Source organism: Phoxinus phoxinus (assembly GCF_949152265.1).
Source record: "Phoxinus phoxinus genome assembly, chromosome: 22".
Taxonomy (NCBI): domain Eukaryota; kingdom Metazoa; phylum Chordata; class Actinopteri; order Cypriniformes; family Leuciscidae; genus Phoxinus; species Phoxinus phoxinus.
The window spans coordinates 1544855-1566661 of NC_136897.1; the positions used below are offsets into that span (position 1 = coordinate 1544855).

The window sequence follows — 21807 nt, forward strand, 5'->3', positions numbered from 1 at the left end:
TGTATCATGTGTTTTTGGCTGTTGTGATGATGCCATAATCATTCTGGACATGTCTGATTCACTGTAGTAAAAGGGGGTCACTTGCGCTTCAGCCTGGTTGGTGCTCACGGAACAGGACGGAGAAATCAACCAAGGAGACCCGACTGTTTGACTCTCAAGAAGACGCATGGGCGTCGAAACGCTAGTCATTTTGCACAAATAAAAATCATTTAAAACGTTGTGTGCTCCGGTCCTGCTCCTTGGTCCTAGCTAGACCTCGGGTCTCCTTGGTTGATGTCTGATTCACTGTTCTCTTCCTGTGTATAAGCTTTGAATTTATGGATATTTAATATGCGTTAACCATATATCTGTGAATCTACAACATGAAATGTATGTTTCTGTAAACATTTATTATGAAGGATATTGAAATAATATAGTGCTTTAAAACATTTCGGACTCCTTCTTGACTTAGACACAGACATCAACATCAACAATCAGCATATGAATCTCAACAATGGTGACAATCAAAAGTTTCATTTCGCAATGCATGCTGGGTTCCAGGATAGTATAAATCACTAATTTCACAGCAAGTGAAATTACTTAACTCGAGTTTTAATTTAGTGCATGGTATTTTTACAGTAACATACTGTAGATTACAGTAAAGAACTGTACAATTAACAGTAAATTACTGGCAATACTGTTGCCAGTATTTTACTGTAAAAAAGAAGCCTGGTAAGGTCTAACAGTGTACGTAATCAGGTTGGAAAGGCCAGGCAGTAATTTTGGATCAGTTGCAAAGACTTGATACAGTAGTACATACCGGAAGTCTGGATAGAACAAGAGCTTGGAAAATGAGTTGTGTGGCCTGCTCTGATAGGAAGGGCCTGATCTTCCTGATGTTGTATAAAGCAAATCTGCAGGACCGGGCCGTTGTAGTAATATGCTTTGTGAAGCTTAACTGATCATCAATAACAACTCCAAGATTCCTGCCTGTCCTGGAAGGAGTTATGGATGATAAACCTATAGCTGAAGGGAGGAGTTGTGTTGTAGTGTTGGGTTGGCCGAGACCACAAGCAGTTCTGTATTAGCAAGGTTGAGTTGAAGGTGATGGTCCTTCATTCAGCAAGAAATGTCAGGCAGGCTGAGATGCGAGCGGCTACCGTAGATCATCCGGCTGGAATTAGAGGTAGAGTTGTGTGTCATCAGTGTAGCAGTGATAGGAAAAGCCATGTTTCTGAATCACAGATCCTAGTGATGACATGTAGATGAAGAAGAGAAGCGGTCCCAGCACTGAGCCCTGAGGCACTCCAGTAGCAAGAAGTTGTGACTTAGAGACCTCGACCCTACAAGACACCCTGAAGGACCTATGAGAGGTACGATTTGAACCATTGAATGGTTTTATTAGTTTGTCATGTTATTGTTAACGAGTTTGTTTGCCCATAAAATCTTTAAGATATTAGGTTAAACTTATTTGGCTTGCTGTCCACTGGAGAGGGGCTCGATGAAGCAGCTTCAACTCGAGCTCTGATATACCCCCCCAGTGGCTAAAATGTAGGATATGATGATTAAAAGGGGCAAGGTACCTAAGATGAAGGTGGAGTTTGGGGAGGTGGAGGGATACTGGAACAGCTGATGCTAGGGAGAGGTAAGCGGCTGCTTATATACTGTACTCGGCTGATGATTGAAAGATTATATTGGCTCACTCCTCCCTAACTTACGTTTAACAACTTCATTTAAAAAAGCAGGATGGTCACGATGCATTAAGTGGTGGATAAGATATGTAGTCTGATAAAGCTCTGTTGTGTGTTTGTTTTATATATTTTCCACCTGACAGCTGCTGTAGTCTCAATAAAAGCATACAGGACTGTATATGTCCCTTTAGCATCTTCTGTAGAAATGTTTCCTATCCGTCAGTGTCTCTGAAACCAAACCTGTCACCAAAGCACTCTTCCTCTGCTCACTTGCCATTTGATTGATTTTGCAGTGAATCGAGGTGAGATAAAAGAGCACAAATCCATTTCTTGAGGCAGACAGATACTGCATTTCCACAGCAAAACCGCCACCATTTCCATGACACTTTAATGGATAAGACACAAAAGGACGCTTAAACATAAAGACTTTAACGTGTCTCGCCCCAGTATTGTTTCATCATAGAAAAGGGCTTGTGAATTGGATGCACTCGGGTATGAACAGCCCTTGATGTGGAAGCAGCAACACTCTCACGTGTCAAAACACAATGACGACTGTATGATGCTTTTTGCCAATCTGCATTTGTGAATGGAATGTATGAGAGAATGAATGGTAATACACACAAAACGAGTTTCATCCCTGGAGTCGTAAGGCAGCTGGATATATTCTCACATCATTTACAGTATTAACACGACCAGAGTAAGCAAATGTTTTTCATTCCACAGCTTTTAATTATTCAGATTAGCGGTCTTTCTTATCATAATTGTGGTCTGCATAGTGCTATAGTAATTGATAATTTCACATTGTTTAAAGTGCTATATTACTTCAACCCCATCACAGTATGTTTGGAATTTATAATTTGAACAAAGAGCCCAAAAACTTTATATACACAAATACGGTGTACTCATATTACTTATGAATGATGCAGAATCAGTCCAGCCTTCCAAATAAAAGAGCCAATCGCTAATTAATGAAGTCATCACATCACTGGGTTCTAGCATAAAAAATATATGCTATTTTAATGCTATTTGAGCACGAGAAACCACATTTATGGGACAGTGCATGTCAGATTTTGTTGCTGAATATATATTATTTATGTTATGTTATGTAATTATGAGTTTTTTGAGATTTCAGGATTCCCAGATTCAATATGGCTGCTGAGTTAACAGACTTTCCTTGAAAGGGACTCTTTGAAACAGCCGACCGAGTGAATTCTCATAGCATCAGTTAGTTTTGGTGTACCTTATATATCATACATTTTATTAATAATGTGCTTTTCTAATACCCAAAGTGCTACAAAGAAGTAGAAAAATAATACAATACAAAGAAACAATAAATCATAAAACACTAATCATTGCAATACAACTAATCAACACAATAGAATGCTAATCATCACTATGATCTATTTAAGCGATTTGAAAAAAGAAATGCAAACTATAAAGCACGCCTGCAGACGTATATGTAAGACTATGTGCTTCTGAATTCTGGAATTCTGCACCCGTTGGACTGATTTAGCAGATAAACCAACAAATAGTGCATTACAATCATCAATCCTGGAAGTAACGAATGCATGAATAAGCCTTTCAGCGTCAGGCAGAGGTAAGGCCTAATTCTAGCATTGTTTCTGAGATGATGGGATGCAGATTTTCTGATTCTCTTAAAACGTGAGTCTAATGTCAGATGAGCGTCACAAATCACACCAAGGTTACAAGCTTGAGTAGATGGAAACACAACACTATCATCCATAATCAAATTAAAATTGCTCCCTTTGTGAAGAGCAGCTGGAACAATTCAGTTTTAAACAATTATGGTGCATCCACGTTTTTATTTCCGGCACACACTGCAAGAGGTTTGTAGAGGTGACAGTAATATCAGATTTGTAGCTATTTGAGTATCATTAGCATAAAACTGATACCCCAAGCCATATTTCCATTATTATTTGCCCCAAAGAAAGCATATAAACGCTAAACAATATAGGACCCAAGACAGATCCCTGAGGAACACCATGACAGACCTGGCCCATTTCAGATTTGTTGTTTCCCAAGACGATCAGTAATGTAAGATTTAAACCATTTGACAAGTGATACCAAGCCAACACTCTTGCCTATTTAGCAGTATATATATATATATAATCATAAAAGCATGTCTTTTTTTCCCAACTGAAATGTGTCACTTTGGTTGTCCCTAGTGTCTGTCATGTTTATATTCAAGATGCAAAAGATGTGTTTTGATTTCTCTAAAACCAGCTGTTTTATCAGAGTTTTTATATCCATTATATTTAATAAAGTATATAATAACACTCCCTTTATATAATATATTGTCAAAAAAATTAAAGCATTATTTCTAAAGGGGTAAATATCTCAACAAAGGAGGATTGAGACAGACGTGAGGGACAAAAAAAAACTAGACATTTTCTCACAAAAGAAAAAAAATATATATAATACTTGTTTAAACACTCAGTATCCTGTTAATTACCTCAGTAGCAAATCATGAGGTTGTGGACATACATTTCTGCAGGACAAATGACTGTGATTTGAGCACGAGAGCAGGAAGAACATGACTTCAATAGCATTCACAGAAAATCACTGTCCACATCAGAGAATGAGCTTGCTCATTCCGTCCATTTCATTAGAGATATCCAAGCTTATGCAGCAAATCCCGCTAATCATTAGTGCATAATTCCCTGTTTTCCGTCTGAAGGCACGTGTCTGGTGCGTGTTTCTCCCCTCGGCCCTTATCTCGTATGACAGCGCGGCCCACAGAGACACAGGGGACAGTGTTATCATAGGGGTCGGCCCTGATGTGTCTATCCGACGGGAAATGTGACACTGCAGACGGAGGTCCACATTCATTTTTTTGAGATTGGATGTGCAGCAGAACTCGTCATAGGTCAAGAGTAAATCAAAAAGAATTACACAGCTGCCAAAGCCCATTACTTCAGCAGAGCGGAGGTAAATATACTCCAAATCTAGCGCACAAACACACACAAACCCTAAAAATGCGATAAGGACTGACATTTATGATGTGTGTGTGTGTGTGTTTTTCCAGAGATCTGGATGTCTCTCGCTGAGGATTAAAGGTGCTGATGTCACAGTGTCTGACCTGTGCGCTGTTATTATTAGCATGATAAGATCCTAAGAGCAGAAACAGAGCGGATTCCACACAAGCGACACAATAAGCCTTCATTCCCCACAGCAAAACACTCTAAATTGGATTCCTTTGTTCTTTGTTTCCAAGTATCTGTCCATCCTCAACCACTGATAAACTGTTCATTACCTCAAGGTGAATCAATTTGAACAGAAGAAAGATCAATACGCTCCCCCATATACAATCTAAGAAAAATCATTTAATGGGCTATTAATGGATCAAGACCTAAATCAATGACGTGGTGCAATATCCATAACTGCATTCAATAATAAATCTTGCCATCAGGTCATGCATTATATATGAGCTTGAACAAAAGTGAAAAAGATTATTATTATTTTTTTAAAATTAAGTTAATGATATTAAAGATACAAATACTTCTGAAGAATCTCAGTTAATGTTCATTTTAAAATGTAGTATAACATTATTAAAATCAAAAGTTGAATCTGTCGATATTTTAGTTTACTATATTAACTAATGTTAACAAAATACTGTGACAAATGTTGTTGGTTAATGCCAGTGTTGGGTAATTAGATAACTGTGCAAATTACTCTCTCTAGAAAGTAGCGCTACATGAACCTCGGCCAGTTAAACAACACAGGGATAGACATTAAACGGCTCTTTTAATTCTTCCAAATAAATAATATAAAATTGCATAAATTATTCTTGAACTGACCAAAGTATGGAGAAGGTTACCATAAAAACAAACATTTTAACATTACATTTCGATGTTCAATCCACTATTGTTTAATATAGAATTGTTCTATACAGTATTTTTTAATGCAATTACACCAGAAGTAACTGTAATTAAATGGCTAAATAAACCCTTACTTCTTCAAGAGAAAAGTAATTAAATTACAGTATTTAATAACTTATGAATGCATTACACCCAACACTGGTTAGCACATCATCTAATGTTAATTCACTATTATCTATGACTTTTGTCTCAATAAACTCCTAATTTACTGTTTAGTATAGTTAGTAGGGATGTAACAATATATCGTGTCACAATATATCACAATATAAAAATGCAACAATATGTATTGTGGATAGCTCACCCCAAAAAAAAAAAAAAAAAAAAAATCAAGTTTACAGAGTTTTAATAATGTTGAAAATAATATAAGAATGCAATGGGGGAATATGTGTGTGTCCTGATAATGCCAGATGTCTGATGTTACCAGTAAAAGTGTCCGACATTATTTTAAATATATCTAGTCAGTGACAGTGAAAGCATATTCGTCTACAATAATTCAGTATTTTCATCTTCAGAATCATGAATATTGTTATTCTGGAGTCTCTATTGTCCTGTGCTTTGGGTTTCAGCACCAAGTCCATCATATTCATTTACACACACAATGTAATATCAAACTTAGCATTTTAATCAACAGTACATTTTTTGTTAACATTTTATCACGTCTTGGAGGATCACATTAATATCGTACTGAGAGTTCAGCAGTGGTTATGTTTATGTCATGCAGAATAATGCATTAATATGTGCTTGAATAAACAGTCAATATAATGCAAGCTAAGCAACTTAACAGTGAGAATTGGAACCTAAACTAAAGAGTTAGTCTCGTCACGTTATACATCTAAATGAAATGTGTTGTTGATTTATACGCTTCATAAACACAAGAATGAAGAATTTAAACATTTGACCTCTTTAATATACAGTCAAACCAAAATGTATCCAGACACCTCCAACATTTCTCACATTATCACAGTTTATTCACTATGATAATACATGACATAAATGTATGATAAAACATGACGAGAACTTGATATTTGACAGGTTTTGTCCATCCTTCTTTTAGACTCTCACACATGAATTATGTTGAATATCTGTCAGCTGGTAAATTTAACTACACAATTAGATAATACCAGTTTAGCTCAACCAGTGACCAAGCAATGCTTCATTGTGTTCAGTGTGTGTGTAAAAAGAGCATTAGCAGTTACAGACACACACTACACACTGACCAGCTCAAAGTGTCCTGATCATTTAATGTCCCAAAGTTTTACTGGTAGTCGCTGTATGAAGAATTGTTGGGTGTAATATGTCACATTTACTTTATTTTGCTCTCCTAACTTACAGAAATGCACTATAGTGTCCTGCACACACTAGTGAAAAATATCCAAAAATGGCTAAAAATCTGGCGTGTGAATAATTTTGTGTCTGACTGTTCTTCTCACACATGTGGTGTTCCTGATCTTACTGTACTTCAGTCTCACCGCTGTCTGTCCTCTTTGTGCGACCCTTTGAAGTCGTTTGCATTCATTCGCTTAAAAATAGCTCTCGAGAAAGCATGTCAGAGCCGCAGATTTGTATGGAGAGAGTCAGTGTCCCCGGGGCCGCTCTGCCTTTGACCCGAGACGCCACACTTCTCACGGGAGGCTCCGGGGCCCGGGGACATCTCACCCTGATCTTCACACACACCCAGCGACCCCGGACGTCTCCGTCGGGACCCAGAGTTCACCTGAGCCGCTGTGGGTTGGATGTGCATTGACAGTTGGCTAGTAAATGATTGCATGTGTTCGTTCTGGCTTTAGTAAACACGTTCATTCCTCTGCCAGCCAATCTCCATGAACATGTGCCTTCAGGAGCACGTTTGAAATCTCAAGCGCATGCACGACGTTTCAGCGTTTTTTCCATTATGTGGAAAATTGTCTTTTCCCCCTATTTCCCCCCCCCCCCACACATTGTTCAGTTACTATAGAAACCCGAGCCGGTGAATTCACTGCGAACTGAGTGCCAGACGAGCGATCTAAAGTGCCTCAAAATGGCTATTTATGTCGACTTGATGTTGCGCACACTGCAGATTAGGATTTTTTTTTTTTTTTTTTTTTTTTACAGAAATCAACACTGATTTTTTATTCTGAAGTCTTTTTTTCCCCTCTCCACATTTGCAAGACACTGCTAGAAAGGATTATAGCCTATGTGGTTGGTTAAGCCCCTCTCCAAATTCAAGTTTGCTCCCCCGTTCTGCTGTTCATCAGCGTTTCATTACCTGACACACTCCCGCGCCCGCAGTTACTATAGCAACACTGCACAGATAGTGCTGTCCTTCACACGCATGGCTTTGAAATCCAGGGATAATTTCAGAGCTCCAGACGTGTTAAGGGAAGCTTTAATGTGAAATAAAATACTTAGGATGTCACTGGAGAAAATACTATCGCGTTTATGCCTTTGATGTTCCACTGCGGGCTCGAGGAGACCGTCGCACCAGAAAACAGCTTCTTAACAACAACATGTCTTGTGTTTGCTGCCCTCTGCTGGCTGATGTCTCTCTCTCTCTCTCTCTCTCTCTCTCTCTCTCTCTCTCTCTCTCTCTCTCTCTCTCTCTCTCTCTCTCTCTCTCTCTCTCTCTCTCTCCAGTCTTTCTTCTAAAATGATGAAGAACAGAATCTGCACATTTAGAACGTCAATCATAATCACTTTTCTATTGGTCCATCCAGTCTTGAACATCTGGATAAGACTTTAGCATTTATTATTCATTTTTGTTTTGTTTTGTTTTTTGAATCAACATGCACCAATGCTAACATGTTCATATATAATAATTTGTTACCAAACAAGTATTCAATACTTCAATGAGCTCATTGTTTCTGCCTGAAATTATTACATTGTAATAAATCATTTATTAGTACATTATTATTTTTAGCTAACTGTGATTTTGTATATCTACATTTCTGAAATACATAACTTAGACAGTTTCCTCTGATAACAGAACACTCTAAATTGTAATGTTTGATGCTTTGAAAAGATGTGTATCGTGAAAATAAATGTGAGTTGAATGTTTTTTCTCCATGTAGCAAATTCAATACATATTTAGTAAAATTACATTTTTCAAAGGTCTTTTCGTCATTAAAATATCACAGTAATTTTGGTTCCCAAAGAGGAAAATGAAATCTGGACAATTCTGGAATGTTTATCAGTAGCCGTTCAGTCATAATCAACGTGACTGTCAGCAAATGTTACTGTAATTATCATAGTTTTTGAAAGATAATAATGATGAGTGGATGATAATCATAGGAATAATGGCACGTCATCGTTCTGTGAGATGTTGCTAGTTAACAAAAGAGACTGAATCTTATTCTCTCAGTTTGCTGACGCAAGTCCTCCGTCTCTCTCTCTCTCTTTCTCTCTCTCTCTCTCTCTCTCTCTCTCTCTCTTTCTCTCTCTCTCCCTCTCTCTCTCTCTCTCTCTCTCTCTCTCTCTCTATATATATTACTGTCAGACTTGCGCAGTCTTTGGTTTGCCAGCAGACATTAGCGTATGAATGAATCAAACGTTGTTAACTCAGGTTCCTCGTGTAATTAATTCAGCTTCAGCATCCTTACAAAACACACATCATCTCGCCCTCCTGAGAATTTAGGTCAAGCTCTGGGATTCAAAATCTGCAACACTGGATACTATTTACCCATAATTCTTCAGAAAAGTATTCAAAATAAAACATAATAAAATATGTAATGAATGAAAGGATATGAAAAGCGAGATCAGTAGCACTTGAATGTTACATTTATGGTTTATTATACAAAAACATTCACTGTACAGATGGACCAAACAGAATTGCAAATGCCATGTGATAAATGTTACTGTTACGGGTCTGAGGGAACAGTAAAGAACTGTAAAAAAAAATCGGTTATATTTACGGTAAAAAAAAAAAAAAAAAAAAAAAAAAAAAAAACCGTACAAAATACGGTAGAAACATTTTAGGTTTTACAGACTTTACTTAAATTTACAGTAAAAAATGGTATTTCATTACGTGATATAAAGTTATTTTACCAACATATTGAAGTAGTAATATCTGTTTTGTATAGTATTGTACTATACTGATAACCACCAATCACAGCGGTGTTGAGAGTCACGTGATTTCACGTGAGTTACGTTTTTCACTGAAAGTTATACAATAACTTGTTCTTTTTCACTTCCAAAAACTGTAAATGTTAACTGTAAAACAGTTACCGGATTTTACTGTAAAATTACATTAAATGTACGGTTAGATCTATCACAGTAATTCACTCAATCAACTTTCTGTTAACCAATTTAAAGTGTAGCATTTTTACAGTCTTTTACCGTTAAAATCACACTAATGTTTGTACAGCATGTTTTACTTCTACAGCTCTGCAAATGAGATGCACAAGCAGATTTTGTGACTGAAGTGACGACACTGACTCTTCATGTTTTTCTGAGAGCAGAACGAGTTCATTCTCACATGATTCGCTCCTGCATTCAGAACCAGTGCAATGCGATGGAACAGAAAGCAGGACTCGCATTTTTCAAAGAGGAATTTCTTGACACACTAAAGTATCTTAAAGAGACAGCTTTGGTCAAGGTCACCAATGATCTGTTAATAGCTTCAGATTCCGGCTCTCTCTCCATCCTTATCCCTCTTGATCTCAGCGCCGCTTTTGATACTGTCAATCACAACCTCTTATCAACCGAGTTCTTTGGTGTTTCTGAGACCGTTTCCCCCTGATTTAGATCTTATCTCTCTGATCGCCGCCAGTTTGTTGTTTAGTGGTTTCAGGTCTGAGATGGGCTCTGTCAATACTGGTGTCCCTCAGGGTTCAATTTTAGGCCCCTTACTTTTTAGCATTTACGGTATATATTTCATCTTGGATTGCTCTTAAAATCACGTGGGCTTAATTATCACTTTTATGCAGATGATACTCATATTTATATTCACTCTAAGCCTGGTAAAAACGTGGATGTTTCTTTTCTTTCACATTTCATTTCTGTGATATAAATATTGATGACACAAAAACTTTTTGTGTCTTAATATTGATGAGACAGAGGTCTTGCTTATTGACGCCAAAATGAGCGTATAGAAGTTTTTTGCACACATGTAAGCTAAAATTATCATTAAACATTCAACAGCATGTAAATCAAAACTGCCGAACAATACCGAAGAAAATGTTGAAGCCATGAAGAGGAAACGACTGTGAAACTTCAACTCCATCCGTGTATTGATAATCGTTCTGAATTTCATCCGGACAAAGTATTTGACAAAAATAAAATTTCTCAGATTTTTGTTTAAAACAGAATGAAACTTACCCACACTGTAAAAAATAAAAGCGTAATTTTTACGGTAAAAAAACGGCAGCTGTGGTTGCCAGAACTTTACAGTCAAAAATACGGTAGCAACATTATTGGTTTTACAGACTTAACTTAAAATTTACAATAATAAACCGTATTTTATTATCTGATATAATGTGAATTTTCCGTCCTATTGAAGTATTAATATCTGTTTTGTACCTCTGTAATACACTGATATCCACCAATCACAGCAGTGATGAGAGTCACATGATCAATCAAAGCTTATCACAAGCAGCTTTTCCACAAGAAAGATAATACTAATATATAAAAGCAGTCATTCACACAAACATTATGGTAAATTTAAAAAAATGCAATAAACATTAATTTAACAACATTAAATGTAACATAAAACCCTAATGTACATACAGTAACTGATTAGAAAAAACTAAGAAAACTATGAAGAAACATAGTTATTTAAAAAAAAAATACATCAAATGTCACACAGGGAATTGTGGGAATGTCAATTTACGTTTTTTCACCGTAAATTATAGAATAAGTTGTTCTTTTTCACTTTCAAAAACTGTAAATTTAACGATATTTTACAGTAAAATTACATGAAATGTACCATTAGATCTATCACAGTTATTTACCGTATATAGTAAGGAAACTTTCTGTTAACCAATTAACAGTTTTTCACTGTAGCATTTTTACAGTCTTTTACCGTTAAAACCACGATCATTTTTTACAGTGCACATTCAAGTGTTAAAAAAAGAAAGAATGAATGATGCTAGACTAAAATTTTTAAAAGCAGAGGCTATGATATTTCTTTTGATGTATTCAGATATTCATACAACAAAACATTCTTCATAATGAAATATCTTCAAATGAGGACCTTTTAGCAGCATATATTGAGGTTTCACTTTATTTTGATGGTCCCTTTAACACATTCTACTAACTAAGTAACGTTGCACCTGCATGTCTGCTAACTCTCATTAGAGTATTAGTAGAGTATTAGTAGACTGGTAGGGTTACATGTAGTTGCAAAGTTACTTATAGTCAGTAGAATGTCTTTTGGAGGAGCATCACAATAAAGAGTTTGCATATTTAAAGAGATAATGCCTAATTTGTATACATACAAATTTCAAAAACTTGTAATAATTTTTTTTTATATACTTGTGTAAGTGATCAACCGAGGAAGTTTCATGGTGATATCTATTATTTACATTTTTTACCCTACTCACATGTAGTGTCTCGCCTTAAGCAGACAGTCTAATACTCTACTGAGAGTTAGCAGACATGTACTGTAGTTGCAAAGTTACTTATAGTTAGTAGAATGTCTAAAGTGCATTAAAATGCGACCCTGGACCACAAAACCAGTCAATTTTTTTTAACTTGAGATGTATACATCATATGTAAGCTGAATAAATAATCTCTCCATTGATGTGTGGTTTGTTAGGATAGGACAATATTTGGTCGAGACACAACTATTGAAAATCTGGAATCTGAGGAGCAAAAAAAATGTAAACATTGAGAAAATCTCCTTTAAAGTTGTGCATTTATGTTCACGATTGTGCTGCATTCACTCACAAAAATACATGTTTTATATATTTACGGTAGGACATTTACTAAATATCTTCATGGAACATGATCTTAATATCCTTAATATTGTATTTTGACCCATACAATGTAAAGTTGGCTATTGCCACAGATATATCCAGGGCGAGGGTCACAAATGTGTAAAAGCAGAGGCTATGTTATTTCTTTAGAAATATTGCATGGTCAGATATTCATCCAACAAAACATTCCTCATAACGAAATTATCTTCATTTTGAGGACCTTTTTGCAGCAAATATTGATATATGTGATCCGTTTGATATTCATGTTCTTTTACTTTGAGTTTTAGGAAAACCCTTACTCCATTACATTTTCTTTTCTCCCTGTTTCTGTCTACTCTCTGCCTGTCCGTCCACAACTCCTGTCCTCCTCCGTGAACTTTGCAGAGCTGAAGGGCAGCTTGTGTGAGACGCTGGGACAGACTCGTCCCGCTGACCCTCTGCCTGCTTATCATCTCTGCTGGATGTCATTTGCATTCCATTAAAGCTCACTCGTTCTCCCTTTCTCTCGCTCTTTCTGCCGCCAAAGCCTCATCACTCGCATTATGCAGCAGAATCATTTCATACGCCTCTGCATACGCCAGCCGCTCCGAATACGCAGTGCCAAATCAAGCACATGTTTCCGGAGGAAAAGCGGGAGGAAATGCTCTGATTAGCGATTATGTATGATTAGAGCCTGGATTTTGATGCTTTTCAGTAAAAATGTAGAGGGAGCGTCCTTCCTGAACATAAGTGACAGACATTTCAACAAAGAAACACATAGGCCGGCTGAATATATATCGAATGCAGATGCAAATTAATTATTTGTTGAAAAATACAAACCTGGTTATAATATCAGATGTTAAAGATATAATTCACCCAAAAATTATGGGTTACACTTTATTTTAAGGAGTCATTGTTACAGTGTAATTATATATTTAAGTACTGAGTAATATTAATTAACTACATGTACTTACTATAGGGTTAGGGTTTGGTTGAGGGTTAGTTGCATGTAATTATGCATAATTTACTGTTATTACTATAGTAAGTACATGTAACATATGTAACAAGGACACTGTAAAATAAAGTGTTACCAAATTCTGTTATCGTCATAACTGACCCTTTTTTTCTTTTCTTAAAAAAAAAAAAATTGAAATCAAAGGGAAAATGTTAAGAATTGGTCGCTCTGGTCACTTTTTCATGCAATTAAAAAAAACGGTATCTAGAGTTTAAGCTTTAAAAAGGATGCAAAGCCACATTATGAATTAAAATTGTATTCCTTGTCTTTTGAAGCCATATGATAGCATCGTGTGAGAAACAGGCTGACATTTGAATATGTTACACTTTATTTTAAGGTGTCATTGTTACACTGTAATTATATATTTAAGTTCTGAGTAATATTAAGCAACTACATGTACTCACTATAGGGTTAGGGTTTGGTTGAGGGTTAGTTGCATGTAATTATGCATACTTTACTGTTATTACTATGGTAAATACATGTCAATTATGTAACAAGGACACTGTAAAATAAAGAGTTACCTTGAATATTTATGAGGACGCAAATTGCCAACAACTTTAGGCAATATGTTGGGAATTGTCAGTAATTTGGTGAAATAGTGTGATAGTGTGTAAATGATGTGTTAAGTCTGATACACACTGACTGAAACAAGATGGGAAAAAATGCATATTCAAAAATGTTTACTTGTATAATGAATCAGTATCACCAACAACCGATTGTTTAAGAACAGGGCTGACTGTGTCCTGTCAATCAAAAGGGGCTGAAAAACATGTCAGACTGCAACTCACACTGTGTGTGAAGAAATTGTCTCTTGTGTTGAATTCAGGACTGTCAAAGTAAACGCGACAATAATGCACCGTGTATCATGTATCATGTAATCAGTGTTTCAACCGCAGAAAGATGGTAGTAGGGGAACTTAACATTGCATTTATACCTTTAATATTTCTGTAATATTCATGCCTTTTTTTGCCAACTCATCTGCTATGTCATTGGTAACACTTTATTTTGATAGTCCACTTTAGACATTCTACATACTATCAGTAACTTTGCAGCTACTGTACATGCCAACTAACTTTCATTAGAGTATTAGTAGACTGTCTGCTTAATATCTACTTTATTGTGTTGGTCCCCCAAAATATATTATACTGACTATAATTAACTTGGCAACTACAAGTCAACTTATTCTCCTAACCCGAACCTAACAGTCTACCACCCAAACACGGAGAATCCAACACGTTCGTGCAGCTCGCTGTAACTTGCATAGACATGCTATTAGCTCGATTAGCAGCTATTTAAAAAAATGGCGGTCACAAGTTTCTGTTCATTTTGTTACCCCGGCCCCAGCCCCTGACGCAAGCGGTTCTTACTTCTAGACCAGCAATGTTTTGGTGCTATGTAATAACCACTTTCCCCGGTTCAGAGCGGGTGCTTTGGGTGTCGAAAGACAAAGAACTGATTTGAAACTAAAGGCTCTGGCTCTGAACCAGCACTCAAACTGGCTTGCTGGAAGAGGGGTACAAGAGAACCCAGCAAACACATTTACGCCATGGCACCGTCTCTGGCACGTTGCATTTCTGCTTTGGCAACGTCGCTGTCTACGTGCGCGCAACATTGTAACAACGTAGAATTGTAAGACGCGACCGGGCTGTAGCAACGTTGTTACGCGAAATTCAGCAACTTAGAGACGACGTTCTGAATTTTATATGCTGCTAGATATGCCTGTAGATATCCCCCATTTAGCATTTTGTTAGATAATTATATACTGTTTTATCGTTTATTGTTTATCATTATTATTTAACGGGGCTATCCGTAAATTAGCCTAATTATAATCAACACCTGCAAGTGTACACTTTGAAAAGTAAAAATGACAGAAGGTTTTGTTAATTCAACTTTATTAAAACTGCTTATAGCCTAATCAAATTGCACTTCCAAAAGTCATACATTTCTGAAAAAAACAAACAAACAAAAAAACAATATACTAATTTATTTTAAGTAACGTTAGGCCTATAATAAATAAAACATACAAAGCAAAGGCAGATCAGACCATTTAATGACCAAAACCGGGTTCAGTATGGCAGACAGTAGTCGAGCCGGCGATAAAGGCCGGTAACTGGGGAAACATCCACAAATAATTATAATTTATAATATATATTTAAAAATATAAATATATATATATATAAATATATTTAATAGCTGAGGTAAATTAAACGCAATACTCACGTATCATTGCTCGATGATGAATGAGAACAGAATGAGCCCAACAGGTGGTTGGAATTTAAAAGGCTGATTTTCCCGCTTCAGGGCCGTGACGAGTGACGAGTGACGAGTACATTATGTAGTCCAGTTGTTGTCCAGACGCCCTCGGCACAACCTTAAGCAATGGCCCTGAACGGTGGTTTAATGTCAACATTGTGACAACGCTGTAACAACCTTCACCACACCACAACGTAGGCCTAGTTAAAGCAACCTTTTGGCCATGTTGTTAAAACGTTGTTAGAAGGTCAGCTACGTTGTGCCAACGTTCTGTGTTTGCTGGGAATATCCTGTCTCGACTTATAAGGCTTGATAAAAAAATCAGAGTAAATAACAACTTGATGCAAACAAACCTTTCATCCATTGAAAGACCAATTGAGTCTGAGGAATGTGTTAATATCATGTTTCTATTTTCAGAATTAGGTGTTTTTTTATTTTGTCCCATCCACCCAAACACAATTCGGGTCGATTGGGACAGTTCTTAAAAGCTTTGCTAATTAAGAAAAGGATTAACCTGGCAACAGATAACCATTGTGTGTGTGCTCTGCATGCTCTAAACTGGTGCTTCTCAACTTCTTAATCTGTGCAACCCATGACAGTTACACATTGACCATTTAATGCATTCCTAACTCATCCTGATTAATTGAATCTATTGCAGAGTAGAACTGCACCAGTGAGACGAGAATAGAGATGCAAGAAGACTCCAAAAGGGAGAGCAAATGGAATAAAACAAACATGCAGTTATAAAAAATACAAGAAGTTGATTGAGGAAGGGGTCCATTGAAGAGCACAAGGAGATTGTGGAGGAAGTGGGAGATGCTCCCGGAGATGCTACATTTGTGAAAAAAACAACAACAACAAAACAAAATATACGAAGTCTTAAATTGCACACATGTAGGTCAGAGAAATAAAAATGTTCACGTTTGAATGCCCGTGTCTGGGGGGGGGTGTGTGTGTGTGTGTGTGTGTGTGTGTGTGGGGGGGGGGGGGTGGTAATGTGGGCTGGCGTGGCTGCAGTGCCAGGACTGAAGTTTTGCCCCTGACAGTAGCTGTTCTAGTTAGAGCGAGTGGATGTTGCAGTGGAGTTAAAAGTCGAAGGTGACGTAGGCTAATATCAAATGTCCATAATTGTGGTTGTGATTTATTTTTGCTATAGTTGTCTACAGCCATGTTTGTGTGTTAAATTCGAGTCAGTTTTGGACTTCCCATTTTTTTATGTTTGAATTTACATTGTGAAAATCAAGGTTGTGTTCCATATTGTGGTGTTCAGCAATTTTAACATGCGAGTCATTTTTCCCTGTTGCACCTACACAACATTTGAGGGTTCCCCCACCTACCAAATCCCACTTTAACCACTGGTTATCAGCAAACGTTATTATGCCCTACCATAGACTTATATAGCTGAGGTACATTAAAGCAATTCTCTCGTATCCATGGTCGATGAAGAATGAGACGACACAATGAGCCCAACGGTGGGTTGAAATGTAAAAGTCTGATTGGCGCTTCAGGGCAGTGACGAGTGCATGAAGTCCAGTGGTTGTCCAGACACTCTCGGCACAGCCTTAAGCAATGGCCCTGAACCGTGGTTCAATGTCAACATTGTGACTTCACTACACAACATAGTTATACATTTATGCATTTGGCAGACACTTTTATCCAAAGCAACTTCCATTGCATTTCAAAGTACACATTTACATTCTTATCAGTTATTGCCTTCCCTGGGAATCGAACTCATGACCTTGGCGTTGCAAGCACCAACGCACTACTGTATGAGCTATAGTAACCTTATAGTATAGTATACCTTATATGCCTTCATACCTTCATGTACCTGGAATGGTTTATTTGTTTTGTTTTATTGACAGATCTTCTTTGTGAACTTTTTTGAATGCCTTTTGGATTGGCATTGTGCACTTTTGAGATCTGCCTGCTGGAACTATTCCTCTTCAATATTGACTACTGAGAATATTTTTTGTGTACATTCTGGATTTACTTCGTGGACTTTTGGGATTTACTTTTTGGAACTGTTGTCAAACTCTTTTGGAAGTTTTTGGAGTTTACTTTTCGGATTTATTAAATATATGAAAACATTTGCCCAGAACTGTCATCTGGTTTATCTGCATTTGGGTTCAGCTTTTTGACTGTTCATGTTTTCACACTAGTCCTATCCCTGTGTTTCTGACACTTATGAGTGACAACAATATGCATGTTGTGTGCTTCCCTTCTCATACAACACATTCTCCAGCCAGCTGACAAGGCATTCTTCAAAAGCCTGAAGTATCACTGGAAGCTGGAGGGCCAGATCTACACCGGAGAGAATAGTGGAAGGACGCCTCAGAGACCAGCTTCTCATAGGCCTGGAAAAATGCAGAAGCCACAGAATGCACAAACAGGCTTTAGGGGCAATTGATCTAGATCCCATCCGCATAGACCAAGCTCTTTTTTTCTCCTATTTTAATACCAGAACATAATGCAGCACCTGAGGCCTCCAAAACCCCTCATCATCCTCACCCAAGTCCTTCTCCAAGCCTTCATCCAGGTAATAACAAAGTCCCTTCACACAAGTCATTTCACTCGGCGATCATCTCTGAAACGCCTCTCGGGAATGCAAATGCAGCTCCGATCTTTATGAATGGGGACACATCAAGTTCTCCAAAACTGTTCACCAAGCTTACAATTAAATTTCATATTTGAAATCAACTGTCTTACATTTTGTTTCTAAACGCTCAAATCATGACAGAAAAAAACATTTTTCAGGCTGGATCAAGCGAAGCGCAGTGGAAGCGCGTGTTTGACTGACTGACTTATTTAGAAGGCGGGACTTATTCTGCAATTTTGAGCGTTGCACTTTTCCCCCATTCAAAACAATATGAGTGACGCATCTTGTGTAATTCTACAGTCTTTAGTAATACTTCATCAAGCCCTCTTCCAAACCCTTGTCAAAGCTGTGCAGACCAACTCACACTTAGTCAACTTGGTTGACCGAATTTTTTTTAATTAATTTTGGGGGAAGATAATTGGATGTGAGCATTTAAACATGCTTAATGAAATTTGGAGTAAGAGAATTCACTGGAATGTATGTATTGTGGTCAGATTTATAAACATTGAGTAATAAAGTTGAACTGAAATAAACATCATGCTGATCAGAAAACAAAATCTTTCATATGAAATGATATAATCCTCCATGTTGTCATGTGTCATTTGTATCACTGCCATTCACAACTCCTCTCTGACAGCAGAGTATCAACCAAATGCACACTTCGGAGTCTCAGGAGATAGTCGCCCTGCTACTGTTCACCGATTGCTTTTCGAATACACTGCACTCTTTTTCCCCAATACTATTGAGTAGGGAAGTATTCAACATCGGACACAGTGATTGTGTGTCTACATGATGCAGTTTTACGTTATTATGTTATAACGTCTTCTAAATTACATCAAAACATAATTTAGAAGCTTTTAGCAATTAACTGAACTGCTTCTATCAACTTCTCATGTAAATTGGTTGGCAACGGTGGATAACATTTCCAGTGAATAAAAACTTAAATTCTGCTCTGTACCTCATACAAAACTAGTATATTACACCAGAGAGGACTGCGGATTTGGAATGGGATTAGCAGATCAAAATATATTGTTTTAATGTTATTAAAACAGTAATTTTCCTACTCATTTCTGTCCATTATGTTTTATATATTTTTATATATATTCTCAATTAAGTCATTAGTCATCCAGTGACTTAGATGATACGGCATATGATTTAACCGACTGGTATTTGGTTTAAATCTTCATGTTTTAAAGGCACTGGCCAATAAGGTCATGTGACTATTTCTATTTTCTAGCGTTTAGGGGCTCACTGGATGTTGAGAGAAAACACACCATCAAATACACTTTCCTAATGACTAACATACATTACTACAGAAATGACTGGTGTTGACTTTAACAGCAGCGGAAGTGAATGAGACACTCAAACAGATCTGTCCCTTTTTAACTTTTATTTTTAAAAATGAGTAAGCACACAATTCATATGTTCTGTGAATACCAAAATCTGTGTAAACAGTACATATAACAATTCCATCATAGACCTAGAACTTGATTGTTGAATGACATATCAAAAGTCCTCAGAGAAAGTTTTTTTTTTTTTCATCAAGAAATAATACACAAAAAAACTAAAGAAGTGTAAAAATATACATTTATCTGAAAAGTTAACCGGATATTAAAACACACTCAAGTTTACTTGCACAAACTGATGATGTCACGATGGAACAGACCAGACCAAAGATTGCATGCATGTGCACAGGGCTCGCAGCGAGTGAATACACACACACACACACACACACACACACACACGTGCTCTTCACTGCGATGTACAGTACAGATCCAGGGCAGTTAAACGACTCATGGCTGCTGAACTGCATGGGGTATTCGAACATATTTCCACTGCTTCCTAATGACTTCATGTTAATAACCGGGCTACAATCCCTCAAATACACATGGAAGAACTACACTGCAAAACATTGATCTACTGATAAATATATCAAAATGAGTGTGTGCTTAAAACAAGAACAAATATCTGCCAATGGGTTCAACACAATAATCTTGTTTTCCTTTTGGATTAAGTCGATCTTCTGACTCCACGGGCAGATATTTGTTCTTGTTTTAAGCATAAACACTTCATTTTGCAAAATTTTTCAGTAAACAATACTTAATATTTTATGTATTCTCCAGTAAATGTATCTTGATTTAAGATATTTCAGATATTTGAGGAATAAAATCGTTTTTTGTAGTGTACTACTTTGTGACTTTGTACTCTAAACAAAAGCGCTGATTAGTGGCATCTGATCTTTCCATAGCAAATCTATTTATTACTACATTACAAGAACATGTTATTTGAATATCCTCTACATTGTCATCATGTGCTCACCCTTACGTCTAGCCCACGTTTGTGTACGTTAAATAATGGTGCATCAATACCATCTTGTCATTTTTAATCTGAACGTGAACGCAGACTAGATTATCAGTGAATATAGTGAGTTGTCTGGTTGACTTTTATGGTACCTGAAAAGAACCGTCTGAACTGTTTAATATGTGCACTTTTGCGACCCCATTCATGTTGTCCTCACATGCAAACCATCAGACAAAAACACATCACACTATTAAGACTAAATGTTCATGAACTTTAATGAGGGCTTCATGATGAGATGACTCTCTGGATCACCAGACTGAAGAAGAAAAAATCATAGTGATAAACTGTTTGGTCTGTCACCTTCAATCAAACTCAGTTTAATTGGTGTGAAATGGCCAAGAATTCGAGCCGCGTAAGACAGCGTGGAGAATGTGCTCGCTACGTCACGCTCGCCCCGCGAGTCAATGCTAGCTGAAGGACAGCGAATCACAGCGTGTCTGACAACACTGAGCCTCATCTACAAACATACAGCCAACGTTTGGAGTGGTCATCAATACATCTCCTATCCGTTAGAACAGAACTACGGTAATCTGCACTGAGCCGACGGGCAATGTGTAAAAACATTTCACAGCACATTACACCTCGGCTTCATTCTACACGTACAGAAATGACTAAAGTGACAAAGAGTTACGCAATACCACAGTTTCATCTAGATTTAGATACACTCTTGATACAAATCATGACGTTAAATTGTGATGTGTTACCTGTTTGTGCAAAAAAAGCAACACTACAAATGTGATAATAGTTTTCTCTCTTTAAAAATAAAGGCAAAGATATTTGTTTCTTCACATTTCTGTTTGTTGTGCCGGTGATGTCCGTGTCTTGGGTTTAGAAATGCGTCTCCTTCTCTGTGATGGTGGAGATCTTGCCATCGGCCCTCATTTTGGCATCAGCATCATTGATAGCGCAAGGACCCTTGGGGGCGACGCGTCCCCTCATTTTCAGATCAGCGCTGGGTGTGGTCAGCTTCTTGATCCTCTGCAAAATTACACCCGCATTATAATAAGCAGTCTGAGAGCAATTACATTTAATCACAGTTGGGTTATCGTCCTCTACTTACAATATACTCAATATACTCTAAGGTTCATTATTGGCATCAGTAGTTCTGTCATAAAAACTCATGGTAATGGTTATGACATTGTTG

The 21807-nt window shown here is 37.2% G+C and overlaps 2 protein-coding genes across 6 annotated transcripts in view; one reads left to right on the plus strand and one right to left on the minus strand.

Annotated features, from left to right (window-relative positions):
• Window positions 1-21807, plus strand: part of LOC306990571 (uncharacterized protein) — an 82145-nt gene that overhangs the window by 19636 nt on the left and 40702 nt on the right. The gene's annotated exons all lie outside the window — the stretch shown is intronic.
• slc6a11b (solute carrier family 6 member 11b) overlaps window positions 19677-21807 on the minus strand; it is a 33195-nt gene continuing 31064 nt past the window's right edge. For 2 of the 5 annotated variants that reach the window (XR_013795897.1, XR_013795898.1), the window contains 2 exons: window positions 20371-21641; window positions 19687-20270 (listed from right to left, as the gene is read on the minus strand). Coding sequence is in view for 3 of the 5 variants with exons in the window: in XM_079597540.1 (XP_079453666.1) it covers window positions 21492-21641 (150 nt within the window). In the remaining 2 variants the exon portion in view is untranslated. Of the gene's footprint in view, window positions 21642-21807 lie in introns of all 5 variants that reach the window. The other 3 variants (XM_079597540.1, XM_079597541.1, XM_079597539.1) reach the window with 2 other exon arrangements.